At 40.3% G+C, this 17,278-nt stretch overlaps 2 protein-coding genes across 2 annotated transcripts; one reads left to right on the top strand and one right to left on the bottom strand.

The window, feature by feature from the left end:
• Nucleotides 1-409: 409 nt before the first annotated feature.
• tubg1 (tubulin, gamma 1) lies at nucleotides 410-7,201 on the bottom strand. Its single transcript, XM_085352707.1, has 11 exons — nucleotides 7,058-7,201; nucleotides 6,585-6,697; nucleotides 6,155-6,322; nucleotides 5,970-6,038; nucleotides 4,652-4,731; nucleotides 4,436-4,562; nucleotides 2,735-2,821; nucleotides 2,029-2,178; nucleotides 1,788-1,940; nucleotides 1,536-1,697; nucleotides 410-996 (listed from the first exon to the last, which is right to left on the bottom strand). Exons 1-11 carry the CDS (start codon nucleotides 7,104-7,106, stop codon nucleotides 799-801), a joined length of 1,356 nt encoding a protein of 451 aa, XP_085208833.1. The 5' UTR covers nucleotides 7,107-7,201; the 3' UTR covers nucleotides 410-798.
• Nucleotides 7,202-8,509: 1,308 nt separating this feature from the next.
• On the top strand, nucleotides 8,510-16,273 carry retreg3 (reticulophagy regulator family member 3). Its single transcript, XM_085351771.1, has 10 exons — nucleotides 8,510-8,584; nucleotides 8,809-9,085; nucleotides 10,498-10,604; nucleotides 10,975-11,005; nucleotides 11,120-11,246; nucleotides 12,082-12,166; nucleotides 12,641-12,778; nucleotides 13,104-13,183; nucleotides 13,840-13,972; nucleotides 14,060-16,273. Exons 2-10 carry the CDS (start codon nucleotides 8,838-8,840, stop codon nucleotides 14,605-14,607), a joined length of 1,497 nt encoding a protein of 498 aa, XP_085207897.1. The 5' UTR covers nucleotides 8,510-8,584; nucleotides 8,809-8,837; the 3' UTR covers nucleotides 14,608-16,273.
• Nucleotides 16,274-17,278: the final 1,005 nt, after the last annotated feature.

The following is a 17,278-nucleotide window of genomic DNA, read 5'->3' as shown; positions in this document are numbered from 1 at the left end:
CCAGTGAATCAAGAATATTTACAGGCATAGAGATGAAGTGTTTAAATTAGATATATCCTTGTACTGTGTTCAGCTGCACAAACTCATTTTCTTTAGAGGACAAATGCTGTTAAAATGTCAATGCTGTTTTTATGGCAGGTATTTCAACACCATTTATGGCTCCAATCCAACTTCAACTTGACATTCTTGTTGGTCATGTACTGTGATAACAAATGAGCAATGTGTATCAGCAGCATACAGATGGTACAGCGCACCACATTAACCAGCATGCTACTGCTTTCTGTCAGTTCCATCTATATGCAAGGACACCTCTCTGCCTACCAAGTGCACAAAAACTAAAGTACAGTACTTTGTATAAAAATAGACCAAAACAAGGCAAAATGTTGATTTAGACTGAGGATAACTGTAAATAACATTGCTGCAAGAGATTAACAATAAAAATACAGAAACGGGTATATTTACAGATGTTTTGGAGACAACAGCTGTTGATGCTTTGTACAGGATTTTCTATAATTAGTGCTCTTTTATTTCACAGAGCTGTTAAGGTTGAGAACACTTCATATAAACTGGGGGTTCAGAATCTGCAGGATGTGATGCATTTACTTTTTCTGGTTAATAGTCATGAAAGTCTCTAATTTGGAGACACAAACACTATGTTATTACATGTTAAAGCAAGCCAATAAATATCGTTTTTATCCAGAAAAGCAGTTATAGCCAAATAACTATTCTGTGATATCTGTGTGAAAGAAAACTATTTTTGTCCAGAAGCGAGAATTAAGTATAAAAGACAAAGTCTGTTCACTGTTCTTGCGTGCCCCAGGAAATATAGTCAGGCCTTGTTGCTGCGCTGTACTCGTCTACCAGCTGTTGGACAACTTCCCTCGAGTTGTCCAGCTCATCAAAGTTGTCCTTGAATATGTCCTCTTTGCGGAACTGCTCCAGGAAGGCCTCGCGCTTACGCAGTTTGTCGTACTGCCTGCATGTCCGCTCAAACAACTGCGGGACAGCAAAAAAGAAAAAGTGACATCAACGCTAACATCCCAAAGTGAGAAAAGAACCAAAAGGTTCTTTTTCAGATTTTTTTTTTAGAACAATCACACTTTCTGTTTTGTTTCTTTGCCTTGGTGTTACGGGAAAGAAATGAAGTCTATTGCATGACTGAAACTTCTGTGTAACACTAATTTCCCCTTGCTTTAATTTTGTAACCTACATTCATGAGAAAACAAAGCACAGCAATATAACCACCAGTAAAGGCTTTCTAAATCACCTTAGATTGAGTAATATAATGAAATGACATGGCTATAGCTTCTTTTAGTTTTACAACTCGTTTTAAACCAGTAAAAAGATTACTTAGTTTTGAGGAAATGTCTTGTTTGGCAGCATGATAATCCAAAACCTAATTTTTCCTGGAATCCCCCATGAAATGCTGCTTGGGCAGCTCACTGCATATCCTCAACTATGAACAAGGACAGATTAAGGTCTCCACTACATAGCTACACACTGGAACTGAACATAACTTTCCAATATGCACTTACAGAGGAGATACTTGTGTGGTTGGCCATCATCAGGCCGCTGACTCGGTGAGCTGAGGGCAGGTACGGGGACTTTCTGGACAGAGCCACCTGGATGCTGGCGGGACCCCAGGGAATAAAGCTGGCAAGTTTACGTTCCCGGATCCTTTGGAGGCTTTTATGTACCTAGAGTCAGTTCACATATGTTTAAATATAGTCCTAACATAATTATGTTGGATCAGTTCAACACCTCAGACAACAGATGTACAATTGTACCTGTGTTGGGTCAACCTCCCCCTGGATGATGTTGAGGATGGCGATGTAGCAGTGGCTAGGCTGCCTCTCTCTTCCTGTGGACACCATCACATTCTTGGGTTGTAGGAGTCTCCTCATCACGTCCAGCACTGTGGTTTTCCTCACACTAGCAACCTGAGACACAGCAGGGTGATTGATTTCAAACGCAACACCATCGGGATTATTTTCTAATTTCACACGCATCACAAGGGACGCAACTCACCGACTGGTCAGTAGTGAGAGGTGTGTATCCAGTCATAAGGAAGTGGAGACGGGGTGTGGGGATGAGAGATGCGATCAGGCCAATAAGGTCATTGTTCATATAGCCTGGGTAGCGCAGAGTGGTTGTGCTTGCAGACATAATGGTGGAAACCTGCATGTATGAATGTTAAAGCAGACATTGACAAATTAAGCTCCTTTGAAATGTTATTTGTGCACTATATGCTCAATAGCTGTGTTTAAAAGACAGATACTTTATTGATAGAACTAAAATTATTGATCAGCTCTAGTGAAAACACAAATTTTTCATCTTCCCACAAAATAATAAAAATATATTATAAAAAAAAACAAACAACAACCACGCACCCAAATGTAAATCAAACCCTAAGCTTTTCTTTTTTTTTGCCACTTGGCCCTAAAAAAAGTGTAGCTCAAGTCAAGCACTTTTAAACTGTTTGGAAAGTGAAGCCAAGTGTGGTTCTTTTCAAGAAATCTGAAATCCATTTTAAAGTTCAACTAACTTGTCAAACTAGTTTGTGCATCTTGTAATTTCTGCATTGGGCGCCACGTCTCGCGCAGTCTGTCTCAACATTTGTCTTTGTTCAAATACATCAAGGAAGACTGCAAACTACACCTATAACTAAGACCTGCTGACTGACAACCAAAAAGAGAGGCAGAGGCTCTAACACAGTGTTATATCACTCACTCACCAGCTGATTGATCTGGGAGAATGAGGGGTTCTGGATATGCAGCCTGTCGGTGGCAATCCGATTTAGAGCGGTGTTATCCAAAACCACCTGACGCACAAGCACAGTTCACATACAAAGGGCAATGATTAGACAAATGAAGAGGAAAAACAAGGGAGAGGGAAAAACTCTCCAGCAAAACAGTATAGTGAAAGCCAATACACTACTACAATGTTAAAGAAAGGGTGAGAGGATATCGCAGTAATGATGCAGTAAAGGAACCTCTTAAGAAGCAATACAGTGTGCTGTTGTTAGAGGAGTTGAATATAAAAGACACACTGTACAGTCTCAACAGGGGGACCAATTCTTGGGCAGATTCTATTAGCTCTGCGGCTAATTTAATCAACATGGGGGCCTTATGCAAGACCCTGGAGGAAGTAGGTATTAAAGGGGAAACACCATTAGACTGTCAGAGCATCTCAGACTAATACAATCACCAATTCAGGACTTAGATTTAATAAGTTCGATATTAGATAGGATTTGCTAGGGCTCAAGGCTGGCACTCCAATTTGCTTCTTTATTAGCCTGCTAGACAAGTAGTGAAGCAGCCTCAAGAGTAGATCTTCAACAAAGGAAAAGATAAGAGTTAGACAGTCTCTATCTGTCAGTAGCATCATAAAACAAGATTGTGCAATTCAAAATATAAACAAAATGCCATAAAAAGCATCCATCAAAGGCACCGTCAGCAATTAAGCTGTAGTGCTTAAAGCCAAGTGTCACATAATTTCACTTTAAAAGACAAATTACAACAGAGTAGTCAAATTGGGGGGGAAAATATTTAACAGTTTTTGTATCTGTGTTATAATGTCACACTGAAAAGTTAAAATTAACATAAAACAGACCTTAAAGAAACCTTTTCAGTGAAGTATGGGTTCCTTATAAAAGGAGATAGCTACAGTAGTATACAGACTTTAAGTACTCACTGGCCACTTTATTAGGTATACCGTGTTAGACTCCCTCTGGCCTTCAGAACCACCTTAGTTCTTCATAACACAGATTCAACAAGGTGCTGGACACACTCCTCAGAGATTTTGGTCCATATTGACATGATAGTGTCTCATAACTGCCGCAGGTTTGGCCTAGCCCTTCTTCCTCTGACTGCTGACAAGGCATTTTTGGAGAACTGACACTCCCTGGATATTTTCCTTTTCTTTTTGGGGGGGCCCCATTCTCTGTAAACCCTAGACATCGTTGTGTGGGAAAAAACCCAGTAGGTCAGCAGTTTCTGAAATACTCAGATCAGCCCATTTGGAACCAACAACCATGCCGCATTCAAAATCACCTTTCTTCCCCCATTCTAACTCAGTCATGTTAACCAAGTCTAGATGCACAACATGCATTGGGTTGTTGCCATGTGATTGGATTTTTAGATGTCTGCATAAACAGGAAACTAAACAGCTGTACCCAATAAAGTGGCCAGTAAGCACATGTTAAGACATCTCATCTCAACATGTTAAATTTTATTGGGTGGAATAGCTGAACAATTTGGTTTGTTTTAACTTTATTTTGCATGGCATGGTTATAGGGTTTCCAAAAATGCTGATTGCTATATCCCTATGCCATCTTGTGAGATTATTTATGTCATTGGTGTGTAATGATGCCAAGAAAGCAATGGGATTAATTAGTATCCTTTCTTTTTTTCCTTTTTATAATGCTGCTGCTCACCACGCAGTCTGCATTCTGAGTGAGTCTCTTCAACGTCAGCAGTGAGTTGTATGGCTGAACAACCACATCACTCATCTCATCCTGGTTTGGGAAGACTGAGTAAGTCTGAACCAGCTTCTTTGGGTACCTGTGGGACAGAAATTATATATTATTTGCTCGTACTATACTGCAAGAAAAAGAAATACAAGGGATCAAGTCGAGTATGTGCATGCGGACCTGTCATTGAGCCTCTCCAGGAGATAGGATCCAAGCCCCGAGCCTGTCCCCCCAGCAATCGAGTGACACAGGACAAATCCCTGCAAAGACAAAGGATCACTCAATACCTTCAATTTCAAGCTACAGAGTGCGCCACACATGTGCGAACCTTACTGTGAACTCTTCTGAAGCAGAACGTTAAATGTGCCTGTGGGTGTGCAAATGCCTCTTTTCCTCTGCAGTTATATAAATGGGAACGCAGCCCCACCTCACAAATAGGCTCCCTCACCCCCCCAAGACAGCCCAGTAATACCTGCCTTCTTCACTCGCCCGGCTATTATCACCAGACATACCGCACGCCACACCCTGCCAACATACACATGCCCACAGCAGCTCGGCCCACCTTCCTATCCAATGCACACACGAGTGCACACACTAAATAATAATGTGGGGTCATAATGTGAATGAGTTACAGAAATTGCAGACCTTCGAAAGGAAATGCGACTGTTATTTTATGGGAGGTTGGCAGCTGGAGAAAGTTCACCCCAAAAAAAAAAAAAAAAAAAAAAAAAAGGACGCTAAGAATAATAGTGAGGCATGGCTAGGGCTGTGCTGGTTTTAAGATGACAGGCTCTGGCACCATTTTAGCATGCCGTTTCTATCAAGTCATTCATTTCTACATGCATTTTACCACAACAAAAACAAAACGCAAGCCTTAAAGACTGAGAGAAATCATGCCTGAGTAAAATCCACCACTCCATAACAGTATTCAGACAACGAATGGGTTTACTCAGTCTAGACTGAGCTTCACCTCCAAAAAGTCACTGAAAAGAAACACAAATCAACCCCAGAGACACCAAAACTGCCCACGTGACCACAAAGAAAGACAAAATGATCGCAAAATGACAACAAAGAGACACTGAGACACCAACTGCTCCACTACAAAGAGACACAAAATGACCACAGAGCGACACAAAATGATGACAGACATTACCAGTTAACCAGATCACAAAGAGACAAATGGAACTGCAGCATGACCACAAAACTACAAAGAAACACAAAACAAGCTACAAGGTGTAAGTATATCCATATCAGACAGAAAATCCCTGTAATTTCAACAGGTTCAAAAGTAATCCCCTCACATTAACAACAAATACCTGACACTTTAATGCATGAATAAGGTTTAGGCTACAGTTTCAAGCTGCTCTTAAAAATGTAATATTTCTACACACATCCATATCAATTTACTCTTAAATCAATTTTTTAAATTCCACACTGCCACAGCCTCAATCGTCCCAGCCCTCTGGGATAGTCAGTATGTGATAAAAGATAAACTTGCCTCCAAGCTGTCGCTGCCATCTGCCTCTCTGTCAATAATGTCGAAGATGTCTTCTTGAATTTTTTTTCCCTAGAGGTAGAGAATCCAGAGCAGATTTTAGATGTGTTATTAAATTTTTTATTGAGATTAATGGGGTAAGGGTAAAAAAAACAAAAAGAAAAAAGTAGGTTATATCAGGTGATCACCTGTGCATAGCCACTAGCCCAGTTGTTCCCAGCACCTCCACCATGCTCAGACAGGTAGATGTTCTCTGGGTTGTACAGGTTTGCATATGGGGAGTTAAGGATGGAGTGGATCACGCGGGGCTCTAAGTCGAGGAGAACTGCACGAGGGATGTAGTGCTCATCGTCAGCCTTTGGGGTTTTAATAAAAAACAAGCGGTTAGATGAAAACACTGCAGTGTTGAGCTTGTCGTCTCCCTGCAGGAGCTTGGTTCTTACAGTTTACGATACAAGCATGCCACCTAGTCGCAAATAATATGATTGCACTTCAGCTGCATAGAAGCATCATCACACTGGAGACGTTGTACACTCTGCGGTGCAGAAAATGTAGGCTGATTGTAACACATAGCAAGAGACTATGTGCTACGAAGCAGAATACTTCTGCTCCACTTACCTGATAGAAGAATACATCCTTTCTGTCGGTCCCTTCTGTAGCAAACTCCTCAACAATCCCCTCTGGACTTATGCCATGCTCAGCACACAGCTGCTTCCAAAACTCAAATCCGACTGAGTAACAGGGAAGGGGCACAAGTAAACAAAACATGTTCATTTTGACTACTCAAACTGGTACAACTTTACTCTAAATGCACGGATGCCCGTTACCATAAAATGCATATCATAAAGGCACCTGATGGTAACCACACAATATGCACAAGTTAACATTATGTTTATAGACACTATTAGTCAATTGGTAAGCTAGGATACAAGGTCGTTGTTTCTGTTACATTTAAAGTTAGCTCGACTTATTATTAGCAGTTAGCTACTGTCGTTACACAGCAGAATACATGGCAATCTGATGACATCTCGCACAGCTAACAATAAAAAAAGCTGTAGCGGTTTCAACGCTATCAACGTCTTTGCACGTACTTTGGTTTCCGCACTGTCCGAGCTGAAGCGTTATGATTTCCCGCGGCATGTTCCGTCTTCAGTCGCCCCTTATTTAGCTAGCTCTTGTAGTCTGCCTGCTAGCTAAATAATAGAAGAAAATAGCCACTGCTTTCACACCGCTTCACCTCTGCCCTCTCCTTCCCGCTTGGTCCTGCGGTGACGCTTCAAGCAGACTTCTTCTACTGTTGGTTAGCGAGTCGCAAGGCGACTCTAAACGTGTGCTGCCACCGGTCGTGTCGGAGTGTGTAGTGCTGTAAGGAACCGTAAAATATGCCTTACATCATCTGTCAACCTGTCCATCACCAATGCAAGCAAGAAGGGGCTCAGAGACACTCTTACTGCACACCCCAGCTTGCTTTGTTGCCTGGTCTACACAATGCAACTCTTTCTGACCGTCTATATGCTTTTCAATCAAGACTCTGAAAGCAAACATCGCATCTGTATTGTTCTTTCTCATTTTTAAGCCAGACTGCAGCTTCCTGATCATCACCTTTATTCAATTTCTCTTTCCCATAGCTTCATTGTATGGCTTATCAGCTTTTCGCCCAAGTAGAGCTTTGAATATTATCCCTTGTTCTTGAAAATGTATACCAACACACTTCTCCATTCCTCAGATTCTCCATTCTCCAAGATTGTGTTAAACAATATGGTTAAAAAATTCCACTCTCATAGACATCTCCATACCTCCACACTTATGTAATCTTGGCCAACTGCCTCTCCACTCTTCATCCCCTTCATTCTCTTCATAGCTACTTCCTCCTTACTAATCCTCTGGCCTTCCTGATTCACTAACTGTCCTCCATCTCTCCCCTCTGTTATTTTCGTTATTCATTAGCTCTTCAATGTACTCAGCACACTCTTTAGTACAGCTTCCATCTGTAATCAGTCTAACCTGCTGCACATCCTTTCATTATAAACATTATATAATAATAATAATAATAATAATAATAATAATAATAATAATAATGGTGTTCCCCTTGTTTGTATTCATCAATGTCATTATAGAATGTGACCACAAGGGGACAGTGTAGACACATTTTAAAATGCTCAACTGTAAGCCCACTGTCTATGAGATAAATTACAGTAGCTAAATAAACAGGTATACAGTTAAATTTAGATAATTTAGACAGGGAAGTAAAGTTCTTTTCATAACAAGCCGTTTTCATTAATAGGTCGTAAGTAATGAATTGTACGAGATTATATTTTTAATAGGCTTAAAATCATGATGAATAAAGAGGGAAGAAGTGGGTGGTTGTGGACAGCTTAATCGAAAATGGGTTAGGTTTTTGGTGTGGAAAATTACAGTCGCAATAGCGCTTTCATTTTCAACTTTGCCGACGAAGTGCTTCAAAATAAGCAAAGATGTTCCTACTGCACCTGAATGCCTCATGACGCAGGGCCAAAGTGTATTGTGATTGGGCCGCTGACGGCTCAGAAAAACAGGTGACGCCATATTGTAAGTTCTCCGAATCGAGCGCCGCATTTCTGCAAAAAAATGACAAAATAGTAAGTGTTAGCTGCTTTTGAAACGTTTATCCATTTGCTTTGATAAAATATTTTATTTTAATATAGTCAAATGTGTGTTGTTAGACCATAATAAAGTGGTTTGGCTGGCGTCATTTGCTTTTAGCTTAAAAATCCGTTAGCATAAATGTTAGTGGAGCGGCGCTGTGGCGCTCCTTATGAAGCTGTTTACATGGTTCCACTTAGCTTAAATCTTTATTTTACAGGCTTACTTTGTCAGGAGTAGGACGCTGAGATGACTCACACTGGAACAATGCAAGGGGCAGACGTGGGGGATTGCTCTGCTAATCAGAGCGCTGATATCTGCCTTCGAAGTCGTTCATGCTCTAGCGAAAGAGATGGCCAAGTACGAGCTGTCAAAGCTGCTCTCCAGTCCAGGCTGGGGCCCTATGAGCCTGTCCTGACCTACCTGCAGTCTGTCCTGGTCTGGGAAAAACCCTTTCATTGTGTCCTTCTCTACATTGTGATCAACGTTGTGTTCTGGTAAGTTTTAGCTTGTGTTAGTTTGTGAGTTATGTTTCTTCAGTGTCTCTGTGTTACAGTTGCCGACATCCAGACAACACCAAGAGGCAAGACAGCGTGACTGGAAGCAGATGGTTCTTATACACAATGCAAATATTTTGCCTGTCAGTTCAAGATAAAGCAGCTGGCTGAGTGGCGGTACTATTTTTATGCACACTCTGCAGGGACTTTTCACTCAACTTTAATGCTCCAAACTGTTGCTTTTAATCTTGAAATCTGTGTAATGCTGTGGATTATCTCTACCAATTTTACCAGTGAGCCTGTAAAGGTCAAATCTACAGTTAGTGTCATGGGGATAAGAGGGGAAGTTGTTTCACTATATGAATATGTAAGTATGTTTGAGTGTTTCACTGGGCCAAATTTTGGCTTACTTAGTTGACCTGGGTATTGCTAGATGTACAGGAAGGATCATTGACCTGACACATGGAAAGAAAGCCTGACTGGTGGGCATGTTTGCAGAGTTCTGGCGTTCAGCCTGAATTTGATTAGACCACCAAGCGTTTCAGAACGTTTACACTGCATCTGCTTTATCTTTGCTTCTGCACACACATAATGGTGCAGGCCATTTTCAGCCCAGAGTGATGCAGCCGTAACCCCAAAGTGACTGAAAGTTAGACATTAACAAGGGCAGCCGCTCTCACAGTAGGACAGGGTTGTCCTGATTTTCAACATACAGGTGGCGGATGACAAACTCGTGAAACCACGAGCTGCATTTTCAGTGCTGAGCACTTGTTGTGTTCTCATTTTTCAGTGACCCAACTTTCCATAAACATTTTCACATTGCTTTTGTTACTGTCACTTCTAATTACAGCATTAACCCAAATACTGACACCCCTTGTTCTGCCAGCAAATTCTTTGTTAGGTTAATCTCTAACCGGTGGTTGGCAGAATCCTGCAGCATTGTTGTTCCCATTACATTTTGGAGTCTTGTGATCTGAAAATGGAGCAGCAGTTGGGATTTAGTTAGGGTTGTGTGCAAGACAGAAAGATGGAAAAAACCCTGAAACCTTATGTATAGTTAGACCACATTTCTTACAATATGAACATCTGTTAGTCTGTTGGATTAATATCATCTAAATGTTTATTGATATAATTGATATTACAGTAGTGTGTGGAGTTAAAAGAAATGGTCAAATACTCTACTTACTGCCAACCTTCTTGTTTAAAATACATTTGTGTAAGACACCAGAGGGTGGGCTTTCTTTCTTATTCTGACTTTGACAATAATAAATGGAATTTGCTCAGACTGTCTTGCGGTTTAATTAATTTTGCATTAACTTTTTAATTACATTGCTCTGTGATTGTTTATGCCTATGAAAGCAAGAAATAGATGCACTGTGTTCATGTGTTTTCTGTGGTTTATCCCCTGCCAGGTTCTTCGCTCTGACCTCACTGCGCCTGATATTCCTGTCGGCATCTGGCATGGTTGTACTCGTCTGTCTAGATACCTGGAGAAATAAGATCTGGCCAGAGATTAGAGGTGCTAAATTTTGTCTCAATGTATATTTGTATATTTAAGAGAATACATCATATTCTGCATTTTCCTTTTTTTCCGCTTCTGGAATGTCATAGATTGTGCAAAATGCAGCCAATTCAATCCCTAATGTACTGTGGCTGTAGCAAATGTACTTTTGTTCCTAGAATAAATGTGACATCAGTCAGCAGCCTTGTACTCTGGACTTTGAAAGTGATCTGTATTAGTCATGAAACGGTTCATCTTTGGCAGTGGTTTTTAAAATCCCGAAGATACTGTAGATGAAAGCCAAGCAAATGTCTAAATAATGTATACATAATGTTACACAGTGATATTTAATGTTTCTTAAAGTGATGAATGTTCTCTCCCTTTACAGTCAGAAAGCTGGATGAATCAGAAAATGAGAGGTTTGTAGCCACTGTTGTTTTTTTTTTTGTTTTTTTTATTCTCATTGCAGCATTAGTTGAATGATAAGGAGTTGATTAAGCAGTAAGGAGTTAAATGATTGTGTCCCTGTCTAGCTGGGGTCTGGTGCATCCTGGCACCCTCAGTGTGCCTGAATTGTGCCACCATATTGCTGAGGCCTGGGTCAGTGGAGTGGTTGTGAAATCCAGTATTGTGCAGTACAAGCGTCAAAATCCTGGCACAGTGAGAGCTACACACAATAACACAATGACTTCATTCTGTATCACAACACCTATTGTATGATTTTTAAGTTATCCCTGTTTGATTTACCTATTATCCTTTTCTAATTTTTTTTCCTTCACTGGTTTATTAACTCGGTCACACTAGAGGAAAAATAGGCGGTTGACCAATGATTGCGCAGAATTTTTTTCACATTGGGCGAGCAACTTGTGGTTGAGCATGCAACCTTTGAACATTCAACCATCAACCTTTGGGAGACCATTTTTTAATCACAAGGCGACCTGTTGGGAGGCAACACCCAGTCACAGTCCAAGTTGGACTTATTGGAGTCGCTCAGACAGTTTGGCAGAGGCTTGAAGAAAATTGTTGTCTAATTTGTAAACACAAACAGTTGGAGTCGGTCTGTAACGATGGACACAACTTACATGTGACGATTATCTTTGCAATAGATCGTTCTAGTCAGCTGCTTGTTTTCTTGTTATATTCCTGTATAATATCAGTTACTGAGCAGCTATCTTTGTCCAGTTAAATCACAGTTATTGCTGTTTTATCATTGTCACTTTAAAGACTGCAACTGACTGTGATTTGTCATTGTCCTGCTCGCCATCTTTAAAGTTACCATTTCGAAGAGATTCCACATGTTCATTGCACGGGGTTGGAATACTTTTGGTCGTGATACGGTCTCCTGTTTTCCCTAGTGTGACTGTAGCTGTGGATAAGTGCACCATGGTCAACACGATATGGTGTTGTTGACTATTTTCTGTGTGTGTGTGTGTGTGTTTTTTGTTTGTTTGCTTGTTTTTTGTTTGTTTTTGTTTTTCCGGCTCTTCTGTGACAGTTTTGCATCGTGACCTGTGGAGTGTTCAGCTGTTTGGCTATCATTGGACGCTACATTCCTGGATTAGTGCTCTCCTACTCTGCTTGTGAGTCCGAGCAGTTTATCCAGTTCTAATTAAAAACCCACGCCTCTTCACAGAACTATGTTGGCAAAGAAACTCTGCCTGACTAGTCTAATTAAAAGTGCATGGGTGGGGAAACCAGATCTGTGGGGGCTCAGTACCGGGGCCTGATCTGTGAGGTGATTAAAATGTGGATGAGGCAGACCAGGCAGGAGTGAAAGAGCCAGGCAGAAAGCTAAGGAGGTCAGACAGAGACCAAGCTAATCTCCTAACCTTCAACCAGTAGGCTGCAAAGCTGGGCAAGGAGGACATCTGACGTCTGAAACAATCCAAACATCAGCTTGTACTCTACATATTAAACCTCTATTCCCTGTCCCTCAGTTTTTCTTTATCACAAAAAAAAGTCAACAGGCTATCTTTCTGTAGTGAAATACTGCACTTTAATAGAAATGTCCCTCTTCTCTATCTTAACTAGTATTCTCTCTGCCCCTCCTCTAGTGTTAGCTACTCTCCTGACTCCTCTGGCAGCCTATCACAAGCTTTTCCAGCATCTTGGCATCAAGCTGGAGCCAGTCCTGCAGCGGCTGGACTTCAGCGTTCGTGGATACATGATGTTAAAGCCCATTGACAATCAGTGTAAGTTGTAAACCAAATTGTATCGTGTATATTTTTACTAGAATTGGCAGCTAACTGGATTTTATGTAAATTTATTCGTTTGAGATGAAACTGTTGTTAAGACAATTTCCACTCCAGTAAATGAGACCAAAGTGCAAATATCAGAGTAGAGATAGTGATGTAAAGTGGGTTTTTTTTCTTTGTTTGTTGATTAATCTGTTAATCAGTTCTAATTTTACAAACCATTTCTAAAACTGGTTGTCCTGCACACTGTGTATTTAACTACTACAGTTAAAATAAGCTGGACTCAGTAATTATTTGTTGTCTTGGTCACTCCACTCTGCAGTCCTACGAAGACCTCTACATGGTGCAGCCTCGGGTGAAGCCAGTGACAGTGAGGAGGAGTTGGCCGCTTTTTGCCCAACAGTAAGGCTGTTGCACTTCTAAAGCTCTTAATATTTTAATCAAACTGTTACTCACTATGCCTGCCTTTCTATTGTTTAAAGTCGGGGACATCATTCCTGAAATTTGTCTTCAAATATAGTTTTTGTTTTTGTTCATATTGTGATCTAGTAATTATGTCAACATACACAAAATGCTTCCTAAAGCAGAAGTAAACTTTTATATTTAAAGTGTTCATAATGAGTAATGTGAATTTGTGAAAAAAATCTTAGTCTTTACAATTCTATAAATTAAAATTTAAAGTCTGTCCAGGTTTTTTTTTTTTCTCTTTTAGTGAACATGAGTTGTTGTTAGTCAACAGTGTTGGTTACAAGGTTATAAAATGAAACGAAAGATGAAACATTCACTGCACCTATTGCTTTTTCAGCACACTGTTAGCTACAGCAGCACGTCAGCACCATTTCCTGTTGTGGTTAGGAACGTCACAAAATGTACCTGTTTATTTTTGTGTTAATGTGTGTTTGTGGCAAAGCCTGCAGACGGTAAAAGGATGAGAAACAAGCAGAGAGTCAAACTAAGAATGTTTCTCTGTTTATGTCAGAGTCGGAGTTACCAGCTTGACTGCCATCTTAAAAAAATGCACCACAGCACAGCCTAAACCATTTCATTTTGTCTCCTAGTTTGATGATGCTGTTGTTGCGAAGGAGCTTGCACTGACCGACTCCGAGCATTCTGATGCTGAGGTTTCTTATACTGACAATGGAACATTTAACCTGTCACGTGGCCAGACCCCACTGACTGAAGGCTCTGAGGGTATGTATGCCAAAAAGACGGACTTCTTACCTCGATTTCCTGGTTAGTTCATGCTTCTGATCTTCTCCCTGTCTGTATTCCGGCCAGATTTTGACAGGCATAGTGATGCTGAAGAATCCTTTGCCCAGGACCTCCCAGACTTCCCCTCCATAAACCCTGATGCCACTCTGATGGATGATGATGATGACACGAGCATTGGACTGCCTAGCCTGGGTCTGTCTGGGCTAGCTAGTCACCGGGCTTCAGTGCTGGATGTGGAATCTCATCTTGACTCAGACCAAGAGGATCTAGATGCTGAACTTTCTCTTAGCAGCCTGCCACCTGCCTCTAATATCACTGGAGACTTGGCTGGAGTCATTGCCAGCAACATGATCCAGGCAGCAATAGTCGGGGCACTGCAACCACGGCCTCCTGCTGCCCAACGCAGAGAAGGTCCCCCCAGGGCCGGGGCCCACCGAAGCTATCGCAAGCAGTCCAGCTCTGAGCTAGACACAGACTTGGATGGAGAAGACTTTGAGATGCTGGATCAGTCTGAACTAAACCAGCTGGATCCCTTCAGTGAAGGTGCAGGTTCTAGACGGGGAGAGAGCCAGGGGTCTAACTTTTTGTCTAGCCTGCTTGGTAAACCACAGTAAGGTGTGTGTGTGTCTGTGTGTGCACAGCTTGAATGTGTGTTGATAAAGTATGAGAATGTGTGTGGGAGATGGTTTTAGGTTCCAGCACCCCTGCTCCTGATTAGCATCAGTTTATCACTGTGAAGTATTTCATATTTTCTATCTTTTCAGACTCTCTTTGCTGTAGTTTGAAAATGTGATCATCCAGAAAACTTTTACTTCGTAGGCTGAGCAATAGGTAACACAATAACATACATAAAACACATTCAAACATTAAATATACCAGCATTATTGAGCCTTTTTGCAGTCTTGTAACTTTACACACCACTCAGTTACAAGGTACAAGTACTTGTTGACTTCAAATGAAAGCCAGAGGCCATCAGAACTTTTCTACACCGAGGTCTAGACATACAGGGCTATTAACACAGGACCAAATGTGACATTCCTCTTGGTTGAGCTGAGCCATGTTTTAGTACTGATATTGTGCAACAGCCTTTTATATAAAAGCTTATTTAGGCATTGCAGTATTTGGATGTATCAGCCCTTCAATAAGTAGTAGCTCATGTTCATGTTGATACTCGGCTGTCTTTAACACGATCTGATGGAAGAGGATTAATTTGATGGTGCACCATCGAATTCATTTAGAGAATCATTTAGACAATTTAAACACTTGACAGCAGTTGCATATTTAGTCAGTGATTATGTTCTTCAATGAAGGTGAATGATATCTGGATAAAGTTCAACATTTTCTATTTTCCTTTTCTCTTGACTAACAGGAACGCATTCAAAGTTTATTTTGTCACAATAGTCTTATGTGGCCCAAAGTAGCTCTGTTACATTTGTGTTAATGAATTTGTTCCTCACATCAGAACATGCTTCTTTTTCGCGTGTGAGTAATTTCTGATTTTATTTTTTTTTCCATTTTCCTGCCCTTTAAAATGGCTCAATTACCTTGTGTGCATGTTAAATACCTGGAATGAGCCCTCGGGTTTGTTTGCGATTCAGTTTTTTGTTTGTTTTTGTTTTGTTTTTTAAAGAAAAAAATTTAAAATAGTCTCTTTATGTCTTACCACTCTTGTATTCTATCTGGTTGACCTTCAAACTGACCTTCTTTTTTTTTTTTTTTTTTTTTTTAAAGAGAAAATTATATTCTCAAGGCTCTTTTACAATCTTAATAGGCGACCTTGTTTACATCAAGTTTGGATAGGAAGTTAACCTCATATCTTTTTTTAAGTGTTATTTTATAGTGGCTTTTGCTGGTCGGCCTGATTTCCTATACATGGACAAACCATGTCTGTATAGTGTTTTAGAGTGGAAATGGCACTTGAAATTTCCATGAGCCACAAGTGAGATTTACTGAAATGCACATATGAAAAGTTAAAATGCTGGTTGTTTAATAGAGGGAAAAAACATCACTGTTTTCAATTGTGTTATTTTGAGAAGAAAATCGTAGCTGCAATTTTAGCACAGTATAGAAAAAAATCTGCTGGATTCAGAATTTAAATAGAACAATGTAAACTGATGGGAAATTGCAGAAAATAAATGTTACTAAATTAGTTGGACTTGGTTTGACCATATCAGTTAACAAGAATGTTTCTGTAGGCTGTTCTATGAGAAGTCCTCATCATGAGGGATTTGTAGGCTGTTTGTAATGTAATGTGCATAGTAGTGCATTTCCTTCTGTGTAACTGGTTTTGATATGTTTTGATGTGCAAATCATATTAAATAAAATGTTTGCAATTAACTGTCTCTCTGTTTATCAAAGGTGCTCTTAAGGCAATTCAGATGTACTTCATTTAATACCGAAAAGCTCTGGAACAACTAGAAAACCAGTCACGGCCTAATTTGACATTTGTGTTTTATTCCGTTTTAGATGGATCATCATAGCTGTGGACTTCAAAGAGCTGCAAGGGAATTTGATTTCTCTAAAGCAGTCTTTGGATAATAAAAACATTTTGTGTCACATTTGGTCACATGTCAAAGGTGTCCTGTTGGCCATTTAAAGTACAGTTGACTCATTGCCATTGTGGTCATAAGGTGATAGACATAGTCACTAACAATACACAGGTTGGCTGTGGCATTTAAACAATGCTCAGCAGGGGAAGTCTCAAATGTCCCAGGAAAGGGTGGACCAAAGACCAGCTTTTCAGTGTCATTATGTTTTTGTTTAGGAATTTTTTTGTTCTTCAATTCCTAATTTTTCTGTTTTGGAGCATTATTTTAGGGTCCCCCCGTGACACGTTTGTTTTCATTTTGTTAGACATGGCACAGTTGAAAATAAAAGAAGACCACACTAGTTTGTCATGTTGTGATATTTTGATATATTTTGATGACATACTTTTTGTTGATCTTATTATATAATGGGTAAATATCACCTGGCAGTAGTGATTGTGTTACTATTTATTGCGATAGTGTTCTAGGGTTAAGCAGCCCAAACTGTGCCTAGAAAATATGCCACACATGATATCACCACCAGCACCAACATTTGTTTTAATGTTTAGATCAAATTCTGATCCTACCATCTGAATGTTACAGCACAAATTGAGACCCACCAGACCAGGCAACGTTTTTCTAACCTTTTAATTTGATGAGATACCCAGTAAGATTTTCTTCTGTAGCCCATCTTTCTTCAAAGTTCAACATTTAGAGATGCTCTTCTGTATATCTTGTTTATTGCACCCTGGTCATTCTC

The sequence above is a fragment of the Diplotaxodon limnothrissa genome, linkage group LG4 (assembly GCF_057381915.1).
Source record: "Diplotaxodon limnothrissa isolate DT_005_m linkage group LG4, D_limnothrissa_male_GT1.1, whole genome shotgun sequence".
In the NCBI taxonomy this organism is placed as follows: domain Eukaryota; kingdom Metazoa; phylum Chordata; class Actinopteri; order Cichliformes; family Cichlidae; genus Diplotaxodon; species Diplotaxodon limnothrissa.
This window is presented reverse-complemented; position numbering and strand designations above follow the sequence as displayed.